Below are 19,444 nucleotides of genomic sequence, written 5' to 3'. Positions count from 1 at the left end.
TGGTATTACACTGAGAGTTGATTATGTGGATTGCAGGCCATATTTCACAGAAGGCTTTATATGCTCATGCTCGTAAAAGTTGATATTAAGCCTTAATCTTCAGGTTGCTAGGGCACACTTTCAGCTTCTGCTTCTATTCTGCTTATCATAGTCGGTAGAGGCTTATCAATGCTTTAAGAGTATACAATATCTTCCTGTTATTTTCTTATTTGTATTATTCTTTATCCTCAGTTAATGGGTAGCTGATAGCTACTGTAATAACCAGCATGTGTTATAGTTTTTCTCATTACATCTTAAGTAAGCTGGTTTTAAAGATATTAGCAATATTGTGTTTGAGGCTAACCACGGTTTTTGGTGGCCAAGAGGCATGATATCTGGAGTTCATTTTCTAAAGGACTCATTTGTCACCAAACCAAAGCACTCTGTTGGAATCTGTAAACAGAAATGTTCATGTAATGACTCTTTCAAAGTGCCTGCGGTAGTGATCTTTCTACTAAGCAAGGATATCAGCTTACTGTATTGTTCAGGTACGAAGCAGAGGAGCAAAATATATTTTGAAAGACACCCCAGACTTAATGTTTCAGTGTGTGTGTGTGTCTGTTTTTTTGCCTAGATCAGATAAAGTGCAGACTGACAGACAGGTCATTTTGTGCTTGCTCATCACACTTAGCCAGAGGCTGCTGAGGTCATAGAGGATGACTTTACAATGATAACAGCATTGAAGTCAGGGCCTTGCAGAAGAAATGCGTATGAAAAATAAAACGACCTGTCTTCTTCCTACCACCAACCACACCATAGAGACAGCCAACTGTTAATATTCTTCTATATTTAAGTGAGTAAAAAATATTGTGGCATAAAGAGAGGAGAATGAGTGCATACACCAAAGGTTGCTTGGTCTCGTAATCAGGAGAACAAGGCTTTCGGGCCGCCTTTTTAATGCTTGTACTGATGTATAACCTTGAGGATATTACTAGTGATGGTGGCTCATAAAATTCAAGGGTTGAACAGTAGACTCAGCCGGCTTTGATATGTGACAGCAGTTATGTTTATAGGTGTGAAGATGAAAGTGAATCTGGGATTCTTTTATCAGTGTTATCACCAAGGCAGCACATTAACAGTAACGTGTCTTTTCAAAAACGAACCTTGCACTGCAGTTTCGTTTAACATTTTATAAGGTTAAGCACTCCTATTTAAGAGCCATTGCATGTTTTTTTTTAACTAAAACCAGGGCGTAGTTAAGTTTTCATTGATGTGATGTTTTAGATATTTGTGTCTTATACCAACAGTGTAACTGTCATAACTTCAGAGAGCTCTGTTACCACATGATAACTTTTAGTCACGTCTAACAAAGCTTTTCATTTGATCAAATTAAAATTTTAAACACACTTATTGTCATGATAACTTTTAAAGGCCTGTTTGAGTCGCTCTGTAAGCCCTGCTTGTTGTATCTTTCTTACAAGATATTGCTGATGTATGATGTATAGAAGCACATGTCATCTGTGAAGCTAACTGAGGCAACAATGGACCAAATAGCCAGTAAACCAAATACATCACAGCATCTAAGAAACATAAATGCATGTAGTTTATGCTTCAAATATGTGTGTTGAGTTGGTGAAAAGCTTGTAACAACTTTCTACAACCTAAATGCATATATAGAAAAGTCTTCTGAGCTGTCCAACTGTACCAATCAAGCTTTTGTGGGGAGTAGCTATAGTTGTTTATTGCAAAACTCAATGGTGATGTCAAACAATCAGAAAATGCTCATTGCATCATTGTGGTACATGGGATAATCCCTCAACTAAGTTCTGGAAATAGTCCAGTGAAAGACTGGAGCTTCATTTAATAATCATCTGTGGCATGCTGTCTGTGTTTGTGTATTTGTTTTAACTGATCTATGAGAACCAGATGTTTTTGTAAAGATGAACAGAGGAGATTAAACCTGCAAACTGAGGATGCTTGGACTGTTTCGCATTACATGGACCACGCCAAGAACACCCAATTAGAGGTTAGAAAAGAATGGAGGATTAAAATATTGGGTATTACCATAATAAACTCACAATAACAGACGTGCATATACTTCTCTTTATTGTCAAAAGTACTAAAGGTAAAGCCCAGCTTAGTCGTTTACAGTTGAGTGAAATAAAGTGAGTGGAATGCCAAGTGGAAAAGTTTGAATAGAAGAAAGAAAAACGGGTTTAAGAATCCAGACAAAGCCTTTCTTCTCCTCTGTTGTGCTTTATTTTCAAACATCAAACACTTGCTTTGGTAGAAACACACACTGTACTTACTGTACATACATGTAAATATGAATAGTATGTGACATGTAACTGCAAAGGAAAAGAAAGCTATGCTATGCACCCATAGCTACATAGCTGCTCACACACCTTGACACATTCTGTGACTGTATGTACAGTCACAGCCACACACGCACAGAGGATTAGCCGAAAGCACCTGTTTCTCTCCGCTCTGTTGTGTTCTGTTAGGATTTGGACTTTCTCTTTGCACAAAGGGCTAACTTTGCTTTCTTCTCTCACTCTGATGGAGTACAGCGAAGTGTGCTTTGGCGTCTCCTCATTTCTACTTGTTTTTATAGCTGCTGTTGCACATCTGAACCACGTCTCTGCATAGTATCTTTTCTATATCTGTTCACTGAGAAGGTGTTTTTTTTAGATGTATCCTTAATTTAAGGGTTTAAAACTTTTGAGTGTGGACAGCTCAGCTTTTCCTACTCCATCTATTGTAAAAATGTATGTCGTTTTTTAAGTATGGTCAAAAATGCTGGTTTACAGTTTGAGCTTCTCAAGAAAACTGTGCAACACTGGTTAATCTTTTAAGAACATTTACATTGACTCCAAGCCTCCGAATAATGTTTGTTCTGGCAAGTTGAGTAACAAATACAAGCACTGATGTGGAAGGAACCAAAAAAAATCACCTTCAAATTCAAAGTAAAACCTCTATACAAGACTAAAAATGGAGAGATCTTGTTAGAAACAGTAATGCTTGCTGATGTACATTTTTTAAACAACCAAAGTTTCCAAAATCATTAAATGTCTATCCAAGACAGGAGCTTGTTTATTCATTTAAACTCAATCACATGTTCAAGTAGTCTTTCCTGTAGCAATTCTACTAACAAGGGATTAGGCTACATCCTCAAGTATTTAAATTGTGTGTTTGCTTTCTTCACACTAATCCACTGACTCATTAACTGAAAACATCATTTTCTGTCACACTTTGTTTACTGTCTTGCTTCTTTTCTCTTTTGTTTTTACCTTTTTCTTCTCTCTCTTTTTCTATGTATCGCCTTTCTTTGTAACTCTCTGTCCCTGCATCGATCGACCTTGAACCTGCCCAATCAGGTGAAAACATTCCAAGCACACATTTGCTAATATCCTTGAATTGTTGGCGCAAACACACATCGTTGGCACAATCACACATCTGGGCACCCACAGAGTACTTTTTGCCTTGAGGCAGTGGGACGGCATTTGCTCTAATAGGTGTAATGGTTCTATTTGATTAAACTCATGTGATTTAAAGTTAACGATTAAACATGTTTTTGGGTCAGACATTGAGTACTCAGACATCAGGCCACATGGACCAGTGTCCAGGAGACTGAAAAACAAGCACTTAGAACAGACAGCAGGGCAGGAAAAACAGACAATCTGAACCATCCTCTGCCCCTCTGAAAACGTGAAACTACACAGATCATTGGTGAAGAATGACCCCCGATGAATGCACACAGAGAGAAAGAAACAACAGGGCCAGATGAAAAGAGAAGGCAAAATAAGTAATCCTTTCTTTTGCTTCATCAAGCACCGCATCATTTTCCATCTATCCCTTCTCTCCCTCTGTTTTGTGTCAAATTATACTTTCATCATAGTTTCCTTCTTCGTATAATGGGCCTGTGTCAGTTTCTGTGCGTCTGTGTGTCTGTTTTTAGCTTGTCTGCGTGTGTTCGTACAGTAGAGCAGTGATACCTCTTTGTGGTATTCCATTCATTGAGTGTGAGAGTGACGGAGTGGCTGAGTAGTGAGATTTATTCTGAGTCTGACACGGTGAAGCAGCTGACGGCGACCAGGCTGCACCGAGAGGTGAGGTCATTTCATACAACAGGCCAGACGAGGAGAGCCAGCCATAATGCAGTTTTTACTCTTTTTAAGAACTTTCCAAAGTGTGACTAACACATACATGATTTATCGAAAAATCAATGGCGGTTAACTTTGATAAAGTCATTAAAGTCGGTATTTATGACCGACCTTTAAGTTACTAGACATAAGTACGTTTCTGGTATGCAGACATGCTTTACATCCTTGTCTGCTTGGCATCCTAACGTCACATTGGGATTACAAAGAGCAAGTTTTACCAGTTTTCAGACAAGTTCAAGTCTTTATTTAACCCGTCTTTAAATCCAAGAGTGTAAAACCACTGTCACAGGAAAAAACAACGACTCGAGATGTGTCCAACAGACAGCCTGCTCTCTGAATTGTCATCCAACACATTTAACATAAAGTACATCTGGAAAGTGTATATGAACCATTATGAGGATTGGTAGATCATATATCTTGGTTACTTTGCATGTTCAAAAACACATTTACATCCACAAACACGCAACATAGATTTCTCACACCACCCAGAGCACAACAGCGTGCTCGCAGTTATCAAAATAACCAAGCCTGTTTCCCAGGTTGGTTAGCAGCTGTCAGGACTCTGTCTCTGCATGTAGAGTGAGTATGTGTACATTATGTCAGTACGTCACACAGCGTGTCTGTCAGTCTGTGTGTGTATATATATTAATCCCAGTGGCTCTGTCAGCAGCTCCAATGTTGAGTCTGTTTGGACACGTCTGACTCCATAGAGATGAATTAGACACCTGCCACAGAGCTAACATGTAGGAGCCTGTTGGACCTAAAAGGGTTATTAAGGTGCACAAACGTGTAATAAAAGCTGATAATTGAAAACTGCGCTCACTGATTAATGAGGTTATTTTGAGTATGAAACAGAAATAATGCACAGAGCATTACATTGTATTGGAACTAAATAGAGGTTAGCTTTTTAAAACGTTTCATCACATGGACAATCTTGTAACACCAGAGATGAAAAAGCTTTATGGATCTCATTATGACCTAGATCTTTAACTGTAAAGTTGTTATGACTCCGATAAACCAGTTCTTACACACGTTGTGTCTGATTGGAATACTGCCAGCTATTGTTGTCATTGTTGTCCTGATACTGATGTCATTACAATAGTTGCTGTTATCAAACCCTACCTCTTTATTACCTTGGTGTGTGTCCCACTCACATAACTGTCATTTGAATCCATTAGAGAAAGATGTGTGCTTCATTTTAACACAGTGCTATTGTGGTTGAGATGTTCACTCATTAGTTGTGGCAAAGTGGTTGTGCTACTTCTCTCTGACCTCTATACACCGCCTAGCTTGAGCCCATTGTATAACCCTCTCCCATTAACATCAATGGCGGCACTCCTTATGGAATAGCTTAGTTCCACTGAGGCCATATGGGCCGACAATGAGTTCAGCACCTGAAAATAACTTCCAATCTAGAGATTTGTGTGTCTCTCTTTAAAGTTTTTGCAGTTTTCTTTAAAATAAAATGTCCCTGTAACAGAAAATAGAGAATTGCCACACTCCCAGCAGCAAATTACAAGCATCTTGTATAAATTGTTCATGCTTTGTGGCTGTGTTTGGTAAATATTTCGGGTAAGTCGGGCTGTAAAACCCAGATGTCTCTGAAGATTTACCTTCTACTGTTTCCAGTCATCTGGTAATGCACTTGGTGCCTCTGTTAATCCCAGTCACAACTGTTATCTGTTATCCATGCCTGTCACTGTTAAAAGCATAGATGACATATTCACATATTGTCACTCTTTTAACTCTTCAGACATGGTAGTTCATGCTTTAAGAATGATTAAAAGCTGCAGGGTAATAATGCAAGTTGATTAACATGCACATGAATCTGACAGTTAAGTGTGCATGTGAAACCGTGTGTTCATGAAGTCTGAATGGGAGTAAGGTGTTAGAAATGAGTGCAGACTGTCTGTGTGTGAGAGAGATATCAAGTGTGTGCTGATTGTCATGTGCATGCAGGGGTTTGAGTTGGTGGGCACATACAGGAAAGCACATGCGCCACATATTTGTTCTTGTGTGCGTGTTGTCATGTGCGTATGCATGTCCTGATTATTTCTCAATGAGGCCTCTGTTCCCTCACTCTCATCCCTTTTTACTGAGTGACACTGGGCCATATAAATACTCTGACCCAGCACACACCAAGCCCATTTAGAATCAAATCAAAGAGTGATCCATTTAAGTTTGAAATAAATAGACACTCAGGTTCTGTCATGCCCTTTTCCGTTTGAGCTCGACCAGTAAGGCTAGATAATCCTGTAAGGTTTACCTGAATGCAGATTACTTTACTTCACATGTTCCAATACAAAAGTGACATCGTCTGTTGAGTGATCATGGACAGGCTGGCTTTTGAAACCCAACATGGAATGCATTGAGACTGGAGACAGTTTAATTCTGTCTGTATTTTGCTCAATTCTCTAAGCGCGCTCTTTGCGCTCTGCCATAGACAGAGCCCCATACAACTCATTGAAAAAAAAAAATCAGGCGCTTTCCTCTTTGCCCCTCTCAGTTCATGGCTTGGCCTTTTGTTACAGAGCAGCCTTAGATCCTGAACCAGCCCACTGTCTCAATGCCCTCTCTGAGAGGGCTCTGTCCTCTTTTCCAGTTTCAGTCCAACACCAGGCTGGCCGTATACATTTCCTGTCCGCTGTCCAGCCCAGACCTAGATCCCATCCTCGGACGAGCTGCGTGCCTCTCAATCCCCCCTCTGTTCTCTTCTGTTCTCGCTGACCCTATCCTGGGAATCTTACAGATCACTGGAACCAGCAATTAAACCAGTTAGTGGGTCAAATACACATTTTTGCATGGACTCACTGACTCAAGTAGAGACTCTGTCATATAGATTAATAAGAGTAGAATTATCTCTTGGACTCACAGACAATAGATTCCAAGAATGATTCAGAGCTGCTCATTCTTTCTGCTGAGACTTTATGGGTCAGACTCTTTTGTCTCATGGTAGACTCACTGCCTTCATCGCTGTGAAACACACTGACATAAAATATACGAGATGTCTCTTGGAAAGATTTATCCCCAACCATCTGCTTTAATACAAACATCTGCCAATAGACATTGCAAATTCAGAGTCAGGCTTTATAACGTCTTCTAATGGAGTTGTGTGACGCAAGTTAGTGGGTGTATGTTTATCTGTGTATGTGCGGAGCAAAAGTTATGAGACACATGACTCTCCGGGAGAGAGAATGTGTATGTTTATGAGGCACAGATGAAAGTGGGCCGAACACCTTTGAGTGTGTTTGAGCTCTAAAGGCAGCATAGAATCATCTGTGCACTTGTCTGTGCGTGCATGCAGTGTGTGTCCACATAAGTGTTTGTGTGTGTTAGAGCTGTTTGCTCTATGCTTTTGTTTAAACATAAACCCGGTTGGACGGCTGAGCTTCGGATTGGAACATCTGACATGCACGCAAAGCCAAATTCAAAACACATTTCTCTGGCAACTAAACCTCAGACTTTTGTCTTTCTGAGGTGGTTTGATAAGAATTAAGTTGCCACATTAATACTTCTTTCTGATGGCAAACATGTTCCTAAATATTCACCACTCAGTATAAAGTCTTAAAAGAGCACAGGGCTGATAACATCTCTGTCTGCTTACGTGTGTATGTTCATGAGAAACCGAGGGCAACCAAGCTGGCCTGCTCTGTCTGCACGAGTTTCCTTTTAACACAAGTGTTGTTTGTGTGTGTGTAATTGTATCTGTCTGCAGAGTGCGTGTGTACTAATCTGTTTAAAGCACAGGCCTATGAGTGTCTTTTTTGTGTCTTGCTCCCGAGTGTATGTGCTGTGGCTGTGTGTGCTAATTTTAGGTCTCTCTCTCTTTACAAGTTAACACTGAACACTTAAACGCAAGACCACTTCCCAGCAGCCAGGCTGTGACCTGACACAGTCCGTCTTTGTTCTATAGAGCGGTGCAGACTCTTGTAGACTCACACTAGGTTTCACAGAGATGGTTAGGCTTGCTCTCAGAGCTCGCCTTGGTTAGAACTCCCCTAGTAAGAACTTTGTGTCTGAACCAGACCAAAAATGTAACACATTTACTAACTTCTTTCCCATAACTAAATTAATAGTTTCTCCAAGAAGCAAAGTCATTAAAGGTTGCCTGCCTGCTTTTCTCTGCTTATTCTTTCTCACCTTTAGTTTTTTAAACCTCGCATCTCCTTGTCCCCCTCTCCTCTGCATGTACAGCCAAACCTCCTGTCTGTGTCCAGGCTGTCCAGGCCAGGTGTACGCACAGCCGGTCTGTGACAAGAGCACCAAACCATTTTCTGTTTATAACAGGGAACTTTCTGCTCAGTTAAAAAAGTCCCCTCAAGGACAGAGAGAAAGACGGGAAGAGGTAGAGGGTCAGGGACGGAGAAGAGCGAGGCTGCAATGTAAAGTAGCAGAAATAAAAGGGGTGTTTGCGTGCTTAGATTGTCCAGTTTTTCATGTGTCATACTTGAGATTAGAGTGCAACAGCAACAGTCACAGACGCAAGCATGCACAGTAGGGTACCGTCACCGGTTTGTTGCCGTGTGACTGGGCAGGTGAGCCATCTGCTGCACTATTTTAGTCAATATTACTTCCTTCAGTCCTCCCCAGTCACAGGACATTTCTTGTGTCTATATGATATCATTAAATGTTTTTTAAGGCAGGAAAATACTGATTTCAGTGAATGTAAATTGGGTAAAAAAGTCAGTCACATGCCGTCCTTTTTGATAGATTTATTAGGTATGAGTTTATCACTGAGTGTGTAAAATAATACAGCCATTGTATTGGTTGATCGATGCTTAAATAATGGTTAAGTTCAGTCCATTCAAGTCAGCGCTTTCAGTGTCTGAATTGTTCCCCATCATCCCAGAGACACTTCATAAAACCCTCTGAATGAATGATGTGTTTGTGTGGAGTGTTTGCATGTGTGTGTGTGTTTGTGCGTGGGCTGGCTGGTAGATGGATACGGGGTGACGTTGGGGTGGAGAACGCCCCCTCACTTACTCTTTGACAGCATAAGGAGCTCTAACACGCATACACAAGCGCACATGTATACGCATGCGAAGGCTCAGACACACACGGTAGATGTAATCTGGCGGTCATTATTGCAAACAAGGCAGTGTTGTGTCGTACTGACAAACAGTTCAGTCTCTCGAGTGTCGGTCTGGTTTAGATTAGCACCAGTATCTCCAGGACTGAAGGCCTCTCAGGCCCTCTCACTGCAGGGGAAGTAGAGGTCACAGGTACACTCACGAACTGCAGTGCAGGAGGTGAGAAGCCAAATGCTGAAGATATTTTAATACATTGCATGGCCTTATGATGTAACAGAAAGGTTTCAGCAATCAAAAAGTACATCAGGTTTATGTACCTAACCTTAACTATTAGATAGCCTGAGACAAATATTGATGTTCTTGATGTAACCTGTTATCTCACCCTCCTGTCTGGTCTTTTCCAGATGTGTATACAACAAGCCTGCTACATATGAATTGTTTAAATGGAATTGTTAAAAAGATTACTGTATTGTGTGTTACTTATCGACACTGTTGTGACAGTGACTGGATGAAATACATATCCGAAAAATGTTAGATACATGTGTTCTTTAATGAATCATTTCACACCTTGCCCTCGGGCGTATACATCGGAAAGTATAATACCGACTCGATGCCGTTCCTTGTGCACAGTACACACCCAAACCAAAACAGCAGCATGGCTTCTGTTCAAATATCTTCAAAATGTTCAGTAGCTTCCAAGTTAATCTCTTGCATCAGCCGCTGAATGTTGTTTTGACAGTTTCGAGCACTGAAACTCGTCTCCAGGCCTTTATAAAGAGCTTTTCGATGGGCATGTGTGTACAAGGTTTTAATTCTCTGTAAGGTTTTTAGTAAACCTTCTCCACCCTCCTTACTCGACTTACCTGTTTTTACCGCAGGATTTACTCGTACATGTTGTAACAAAGTTTTGTATTATTTGAAAGTTATGTTTATTTCGTTCAGGAATCTCTCTGCCATCATCCCAGCGTGAAGAAACATTGAACTGCAATCTGCGTGAGAGTAATAAAGGTGACTCTGGCTGTGACGTTAGTCTTTCATTAAAGACGTTACTCAGACCCTGTGACTCAGACTTGAGGTTATTTAGTTGCTGTAAATTATGAACCTCTGAACCCTTAAGCGTTAATGATTAACCGGGACATCAGCCTTTCTGCATGCTCTGGGAATATTCCTACGTGATGCTGGTCTGCCCTCCTTACCGAGAGGTGTCATGTAAAGAGTGCTTGAGAGTCAGCCTATGCTGATTGGGTTTAATGTCCCAATTTGTGCCCTCACCCACTAAACACAACTAACACAAGACTCTGTTGTAGGGGCTTTAAACACTGGAGTACTTTGGATGCTAGGTTTAAATGTAGCAAAAGGTTTTAGTGTGGATGTAGGCTCAGTTCTCCACACCACAAACAATGATGGCAGTACTCAAACAAAATGCACTGAATCTAGTCCATGGGTAGAGGTCCTAATAAATCCTTTCAGTCTATCTGTCTGTGGAATGTGTGTCAGACCAGAAAGGGAGATTAGAGGAAAAGTGGGGCACCAGAGCCCGGAAAGAGCAAGAGTGGGCTCTAGGGTAATCTAGTCTTTCTCTCTCTCTCACTGTATCTCTATGTCTCTCTCTCTCTCTCGTTCTCTCGCTCTCTCTGGTCATCTGATGATACGCTTAAGCCCTCTCGTTGAGGGCTCTAATTGGTTTGATGATGGGAGCTGCAGTTGAGCTGACTGGTTATTGGTGGATGAAGCCTCATATTTGCAGCACTATTATAACAACTGTTCCCTTGAGTGGCCATTTTTCTAATACATATTAGCTTGTACTGTAGAAGGGACCATGCACGGGTTTTTTGCCATTTAACATATTGCTTTCTTTTCAGACAACACTGTGAAACAGGTCTCACTATTTTGTCAGTAGAGAAGGCATTTGCAGGGATGCCCTAAAAAGCTGTACTCCCATCATGTACTTTCCCATGGGACTTCTCTTTGAGCATTTATTTTTGTCTTGCCTCTGACCGTCCACTGAACTGGCCGACTGCTTACTGACTGGATTAACCCAGGCACCGTGTTAACACTATGGTACTACATTCACCGAGACATCAGAGAGGAGAAGCGAGGGCAGAGGACTAAGCCTGCACAGAAAAAAGGCGACACAACTTAACGGAGCACAGAAAGATTTGACGATAGAAAACCAGATCAGAGCGAGAGCAGCTTAAAAGAAGAAATCAAAGGAATACAGTAGAATAAAGGGGAGGGGGAGATGAAAGTCCTCCATGACCTACATTTGTATTTCAATGTGCAGCTGATGCCAGCATGTGCAGTTATGACATAGCCGTACAGTGAGCCAGTTAGCATAAATTAGCATGTCAAGTCTGCCTGGAGACTGTTTGCTAGCTTACAGTTCTATCCAGAGACCACCCTCATACGTTTCTCTTGTGCTCCTCTTGCACATAACATTCACTGCTGCTATCGTCTGTGGCGACTGCCTTTGAGGCCTGTACTGAAGCTGTCACTGAAGCCTCTCTTATGTCTCGTTTTGGTGGCTTTGCTGCCATCAGTGTGGTCCTTAGCAAGTGAAACACCTGCTGAGTTTGACTGAGGTCAGGTTGCTGATCAGGCCACTCAAGGAAATTCCACTGTTTGGCCATAAAACACTCCATGTTTGCATAAGCTGTGTGTCCAGGATGAGTGTCCTGCTACAAGGGCTTAAAGGTCTTACAGTGTAAATGTGATGCAGCAAGTGTTTAAGAAGGAAATAACTCGCATACAATACTTGATAGAGTGTGACAGATAAAGGATAGTTGCATTTTGTTGACTAGAGCAATGCATTCTCGTTATCTTAATTGGTTCCCATCCATTGCTTCAGTATCCCTTCAAACCACAGTGCAATGAGACAGAAAGAGTGAAAGAGGAGGCAGAGATACAGTTGCTCAGCAAGCATCCCAATGAGAAAATGCACACAGAGAGTAATGGATGCATTTGTCAGCTATCTTTTCTTGTTTATCTGCGGCCTCGAGACCTCGTTAGCATTCACACTGCAGAACCACACAGAGGTGACACACTGTCCCTCTCAAATACTACTCCAAGTCATCTGTACGCTCTTCTGTCCCCTTTAACTCTTCACATCCAAGTCCTTCATTTTCCTGCGTTCTCCTCACTCTCCTTTCCACTAGATAACATTGAACTACAATTTTTCTATTGTTTGTTAGCATTCACGCTGCAGCTCTACCGTGGCACACTGACACACTTACTGATGGTAGCCCCAGCTCTGTCCGAGGCTCTGAGGGTTCTTCAAAACCTCCAAGTCATCTGTATACCTCACTCATTTGAATCTTTCTGCTGCTTGTGCTTTCTGCACTGATGGTGAGAGGACAAATTAGAGGTGAAGAGTGCCAAAAGGTAGGCAGAATGAGTTGGAGGAGGGAGGAGGGGTGATACAGCCCTCAGAGGGGGAGAGCAATGTAAAGGAGTGAAGGGTAATGGGAGTCTCATGCATTGCTATTCAGGATGCATTTCACTGCATTGCAGTGGCACACTGACACACATTCACTACTACGTTCAATGATGTCTCTTTTGGTTCTTTTAAAGACAACGGTGTAAATATTTGAATAACTACATTCAGTATTACAGTCCGCTACGTTGCTGGCTTAAAGCCATTGATGACGCATATAGTCACTAAGCTACACACCCAGGTGTCAGTCATCATCTGTATGAATACACTCAGATGTCAGCCTGTGGTTGTTGAGGTGCGTCATTTGACTATGATGCAAACCATTGACAAACAAATCATCAGCCCTTCCCTCTGTCTCTTCTTATCTGGCCTGTCAGTAATGAAGTAAATACGGCTACGTTGTAAAAGGCGAAACTAAGACTGGTTAGCTTCCAGTTCTCATCATATTTCTTTTCATACAACTCTTTTCTCTGCTCATCCCGTCTCCTCTCTCCCCTCTGTCTGTGGGTGACAGCTGCTGGGAGCTGTAGTCAGACAGTCCTGAGTTTTTGTGTGTCAGCACTGGTCACACTGCAGCAGGTGCGTGTGTGTTTGCTCGCCCACATGGTTGCATGTGTTGGTGCCCGTAGACGCTAGACCTGCTGACTGTTGAGTGTATGTATGTGTGGGTAGACAGGAAAAGATGGACAAGCTGACTTTCTGTCAGCAGCTATTGATGAATGAAGAGGTGGGGTTGGTTCCCAAGGAGGGCAGGCTGACTATTAGAGCGCACTATAATAAGGCCTTGACCTTGGAGACCATGTAGATTTCTATCTGCACATCTCTCCTTACTTAACCCCAGCTTTTTCAGTGAGATCACTTTTTGATCCATTATTTTGACTGCTTATTTTTTTTACATTTATTATTTTTTCTAGCTTCCTCTTGTCCCAGATTAATTTTAAACTCCAACAATCATCGTTTATTAAAAAGACTTACTGTATGCTAGCAGTCTGACAGAGCAGGATATAAATCAATGAATGACATACTAGCCTGTGTCTGTGCTATGTGGGTGGCTCCATCTGGGCATGCCAACTGCTCAACTAGGAGTGTGTGTGTGCGTCTGTCTGTCTGTCTATCTGTGTGTGATATGTAATACTAGACATACTATACATGTAGCCATTAATAGTCTGTAAAATGATTCAGGACTTTTTTATTCAATCTTAAAGTTGACCCTAAGATTGGATTCTTTTTTGTTATAGATTGTTGACAAAAAGCTAGCAACTATTATAGAAATGACGTTATATATACGGTATCTATACGAGTTAAAAGCTCCGTTCAACATGCTAGGCACTTTACAGAATACGGTGCTGCTGAGACACAAACATAAAGACATGTTACAGACTATTGTATCGTGTAACTGGCTCTATTAGCCACAGGCAACACAAATTAGATTCTTAACATTACTGCTTGATGGCGAGCAGCCATGTAAACACACAACATCATTTCAAAGATCATTGTAGGTGTGAAGAGATACAGCTTTGTTGGATTAGAGGCCGACATGCATTTTTAAATTTAGCCCGCTAAGTGTGGACGCAGCCTTTATGTTAGCTCTCTAATTAGCTGCTGAACATCTCAGCTTACCTCTGTCCAGCTGGTTGTGTGTGTGTGTGTGTGTGTGTGTGTGTGTGTGTGTGTCCAGCTGTACGGTCTCCACTCTCTTATCAGTGTAACCACTGGCCCATAGTTAATAGCGACCATCTGGTGCCCATACACAGTTGGTTTTAGCTAGCAGGCCTCTCTGGTCTTAAAGTGAAAACTGCCGCGGCCACATCACCCTCTCTCTTCCTCCGCTTTTCCTTTTTTTCCACTTTGTGTTTTAGTTTTTATCCTCCTTCCCGCTCTCTTCATATCAGCTTTCCCTTCATCCTCTAATGACAAGCTGAGATCTGTGTTAGGATGCAGACTGGCTTAGTGTGTACCACATGTCCTTTAGTGGGTTTACCAGAAATAAACCGTGGTTCTATTTTAACAGACAATCTGAACCTATAGGATCTGTGTGTACTGTCTACAAGAGAACCTTTTACGTGCATGTATCAAATGAATACATTTAGGTATATTATTAATGTCGCAGGTTAAAGAAAAGACATCTGGTTGTAGTAACAAGACCCATGTTCATATGGAGTTTTATAAACAGAAATGTCCTGATTTATTCTGATGAATCAGGGAGGTTTTTCCTCTTCTTTATTACATTTAACTAATGCTGATGGTGTATGAGTTGCACACTGATAATATTGATGACTAATAAAGCTAAATTTGAAAAAAAAAAGATCATAGGATGTATTGATCTTTATTTTAGTGTTGACAATACTGTGTCATTCTGTAAATAAAGTAGGTGTGTTGGGATTTTTCTGCAGCCATAACCCACATGATTTATGGGAGTGGAAAATACAATGTCATATTGTTTCCTGCTGACTGAGATTGCATCAAATTGTTTCACATTCTCTAGCAACCTTTGAAGCCTCTTTGTACTTTTAACATTAGTTTAGTAGTTTAGCAATCTTATTTTACAGGTGACTTAATTGCAAGCCAAAAATGCACAGCAGTCACTCACACAGGATTCTTTAGCACTGTACTAAAATGTATTACTAAAGAGACTGCATGTCATAATGACAGCTACTATTAAACCCACTTACATTGAGTACATTTTAAGCAGTATGTATCCAATACATTAGAGCATCCCTTTTGATCTACCGTGCTTTCTAAGTGCTTTCTTTCTAATGCTCTCTTACAGAGTGCATTAACACACAGACAGACACCATTCTGTGTCAGCACAGTGTGACATTCCAAGGAACCGTCTGGAAGGGGGTTGAGGACGCAGACAGACTTGGCAGCTCAACATCAAATTGCCGTACAAGCTCTCTCACCTCTGTCACAAATGTCCCTACAGAGTATTGAGGCACTAGTTCCCACAGCCTGCTTTAAAGTATCACAACCTGGCACTCGTATAGGGTGAAATAGGTTTTTAAACGTACAACTTTCATCGATCACTCGACAGAAATAGTTTGAATGTGTTGAGAGAATGAACACATAGTAAATCAAAAGTAAATCAATGCAGTTGGAAGAAAATCCATTGACGTCCATGTGGGGAATGGTGGATTGCTAGGCCTGCCACAGTTGCTGTTGCAAAAAATACTGTAAAGCTTTTAAAACCACAGTGGTTGATGTTATTACCTACTTGCTCGTAGGTTTAAACAAGCCCTCAGCTAAGCATCATTCGTACACAGATGCCCCAAAGAGTGGATGTTACACAGGCTCTGAGTGTTTTTTTTTTTTGCCTGGTTAAGTGTTGCTGGTGCACGGATAATTACAAGCTTCCAAACAACCGTGTCACACAGCAGCTATTTCTACTGACAGCCAGCTATGCCACTACACACACACACATACAGCGGCCTGGTCTGGAAGTGAGGCAATTGAAGCTTGCTTTGGTATATCTGTCTGCCTGTGTGTGTCTGTGTGTGTGGTAGACAACTGGAGCAGCCAGAGCAGCTATTTCTATCCAAGGGTCACTTGGTGCTACAGAGTAGACAATGTGTGTTAGCAGCTACTCTATCCTGAGAGCAACACTACAATGTCCACAAACAGGAGCAGCCCGGCCTGATATCCACTTTGGGCTAGCATGCTAACTCTTTTCACTCATTCTTCTGACTGCAAGTACTTTAATGTGTGAGCTTTTTTAAGAGATTGATACAAACACATACACACATTTACAGTTTCCACCTTAACGAGTTGTCATGGCAACATAAGGCCACATTGACCAGAAACACAGAGAGTCTCCTAAATTATTTAAATAATACAAAGTTTATCATGTTGTGATGGTGCAATTGCTAATAGCCTCAAGGCCTCAGGTAACTGTAATATTTGTCTGTTTACGCTCATGGCATGGGAGGAGTAATTTGCCCACAACTTGCAATAACAATTAAATCTGCTCACAGCTTTCTCTGTATGCCTGTCCCTTGTATGTTAACAGTAGTCTCCATTAAGTACAACTAAGTATAATTAAATGTGAGCTACAGTTTTACACACCTTTAGTTTTTGCACCTGTGCTTATACCCAGAAGCAGATCTGTGGTTTTCCGATATGCCTCATATCAAATTCAGGAGTATGGACAGGGTTTTGGCATAAAATAATCAGCTGAAACTAAACTCTCTCCCTGACAGACAGAAAGTCTACAGTAACCTCCTAATGAAAACCTTCCCAGCTTTATCTGCCTTTTTTTTTGGCAGCGTGGCCTCCCTGTGGCACTGTGGCATCTATCAACCACACCTTCTACAATAACAAGCACTCATAGTAAGGGAGAAGTGGGCAGATGGATGGATGGGATGACTAAACAAGTCAACACAGGAATGAATGAGCATTGTGGCATTGGATAACAGAAAGGTCTTTTAGGGCATGTACGTAGTAGCCACACCCGCTGCAATAACAAGGTCGCACAGTGAAGCAGGAAGGGATGAATGAATGGATAGAGGGAAACATTTGAGGTCATGATGGGCTCAGCGGGACTGAATATCTGACATTAAATTATGTATTGCTGAAAGGTTTGGAAAAGTTATTTTTATCTTGAATAGCTGAACTCGCTGCCACCGTCTGCCTCTCTATGTTACAGTTTATCACTTGCTTTTTATGCCTCTCACTGAGCTGTGAAAGACACAGTGAGCTAATTCTAGTCTTAAGGAAGAGCAGGACAGATGCAGATGGTCTGAAAGCCAGTTCTTTGACACACTGATGCATTTTGGGTCTGTCTGTTTTCTCCTGTTTGGTGAGGAAGAGCTCCCTGTTGCATTTGTTCTTTCCAGCCTTAAAGAGTGTAAAAGTGTGTGTGTGAATGTGATTGTGAGTGGGTGTGAGTGAGTGACAGCTCTGTGTGTGTGTCTCTGCATGCAGCAAGGACTGTGCTGACAGCAGAATGGCTCGCTCTGTTGGAGGGGATTCACACTTCACATCAGATCATCACAAGCAAACTGTCTCCAACACATACACACATACACACACACACACACACACACACACACACACACACACACACACACACACACACACACACAGTGAAAATCTCTCTCTTGGTGATGCACTGAACAGAATGTCACAAGAACTCCACAGAGTTTCATACAAGATCTCTCTGCCCCCACCGTTCCTCTCTCCTCTCTGTACAACACACACATATACACTCACATTAACACACACACACACACACACACAGTAGTGCTTGATCCCCACAGAGAAACCAGCTAGTCATACTGAGCAGCCACACAATAGTTCTGTCAATCACTGTCAGGTCCCTGCTTAGCTGTCAGCCTGAGGCCGTCGGTGGACAGCTAGTTAGCCCGTGTGAGGGAAACCCACACTAGCCTCAAGCACAATTACAAGACTCCAACTTCCCACCACTTCTCTGACCTGAATATGTGTGCAATTCGTAAGTCAGTGTTTCCCGCTGATTCCCACAGTTCTCAGCCACAGTGCAGAGACAGTGGTGTTACAGATGTTACAACAACTGACCATAATTAATGTTTTCTGTAAATGCTGTCCCTTTCCTGTAAATTGTAGTAATTCGAATTTGAGGTTTGGTTGAATAGATGAGTGGCTGATATCTGACATGATCACAGCTGTAATTGTCCTTGTATTTTTTGTCTTACAGGAGGAACCAGGGACATCGGATCAGCACTGACGAGGATGTGTTTGAGACATCGCAGCATAGAAGCTAAACTCAAACAGTTCTCCATGTAAGCACCATTACACATTGTGTAGCTGTGTTATCCTTTCTTCATCTCTTATAATTACTGTTGACTTACAGGACCTGCAATGATATATCTCTGGTGCAATTTTGATGAATGCTTGGCTTAGATGTAAGGGGAGATGGGTGAGAGCATGGATTTCATTGTGGTTACCATGCCTATAATTGTGTGACAGTGGTTTGGCTGAGCTAAAAGGGGATATTAACAGGAAGTTTATATGTCCCTCTACACACATTCAGATTCTGCCACTTTAAGTGTATTATATGTACACATATTTGCATATGTAACAAGATTTATTTTTGATTCAGGCAAAGAGTTCTCAGCACTATAAAAATGTTCAAAGATGAACATCTGATTCTATAAAAGTTTATATCCTTTTGCAGTGTAACCTACATTAATAACTCACAGTTAGTGTACTTTGACCGAAGCTGTTAAACAGTGTGTGTGTAAGTTGTTGTCTCACCATGTCTTGACATTTTGTGTGTGTGGGAGAGAGTGCCCCTTCTCGTGGAACGCTGAGAAAGAGATGATTTGTCTGATGAGACAAGCATCTATAATGTTTCAGTGTCGTCTACACACCACATTTCTTTCTCTCTCTCTTTCCATCACACACACACACACTACGCAGACAAGGGGCGCTCTAATTTCGGGTGGCATTTCAGTGGAGATTCCACTCGGATCTCCATAGCAGGGGCTGGACACAGGGGGGCCGTGGTCACCACCCACCCACCAACACACACTTTGGAGAAATGTCTGCAAGAGGGAGAGGTCTAATTTTAGTTTCATGCACTAAGCCTGCAGCTGCCTGCTTCTCATACTCGCAGCCTCTTTAACACTCTCACAAATACAAGACGGGCACAGTTGGGTAATGATTGACAGACAAGACTGCACAAGCTTCTTACTTCCTCCTGTGACACACAGTCAGAAATAAACAATCTTGTCTCTTCTCCCAGTCGCTGTTTTCCTCCCTTCATCTCTCCTTGTAAATGATTGACAGACTAGAGTATACAGTGTTGAGACAGAAAGGCCAGACCTAATGCTTTTTATGACGGTCTGTGTGCTACTTTGTGA

The 19,444-nt window shown here is 41.7% G+C and overlaps 1 protein-coding gene across 4 annotated transcripts in view; it reads left to right on the top strand.

The window, feature by feature from the left end:
- LOC138583936 (protein MTSS 1-like) overlaps positions 1-19,444 on the top strand; it is a 44,012-nt gene that overhangs the window by 8,638 nt on the left and 15,930 nt on the right. For all 4 annotated transcript variants that reach the window (XM_069656006.1, XM_069656004.1, XM_069656005.1 and 1 more), the window contains exon 4: positions 18,277-18,361. In XM_069656006.1, coding sequence (XP_069512107.1) covers positions 18,277-18,361 — 85 coding nt within the window. The remainder of the gene's footprint in view (positions 1-18,276; positions 18,362-19,444) is intronic.

The sequence above is a fragment of the Semicossyphus pulcher genome, unplaced genomic scaffold, assembly GCF_022749685.1.
Source record: "Semicossyphus pulcher isolate SPU_LCO1_2020_fin unplaced genomic scaffold, fSemPul1.0.p SCAF_9, whole genome shotgun sequence".
In the NCBI taxonomy this organism is placed as follows: Eukaryota; Metazoa; Chordata; class Actinopteri; order Labriformes; family Labridae; genus Semicossyphus; species Semicossyphus pulcher.
The sequence above is the reverse complement of the archived record's forward strand: the minus strand, read 5'-3'. Positions and strand labels throughout refer to the sequence as shown.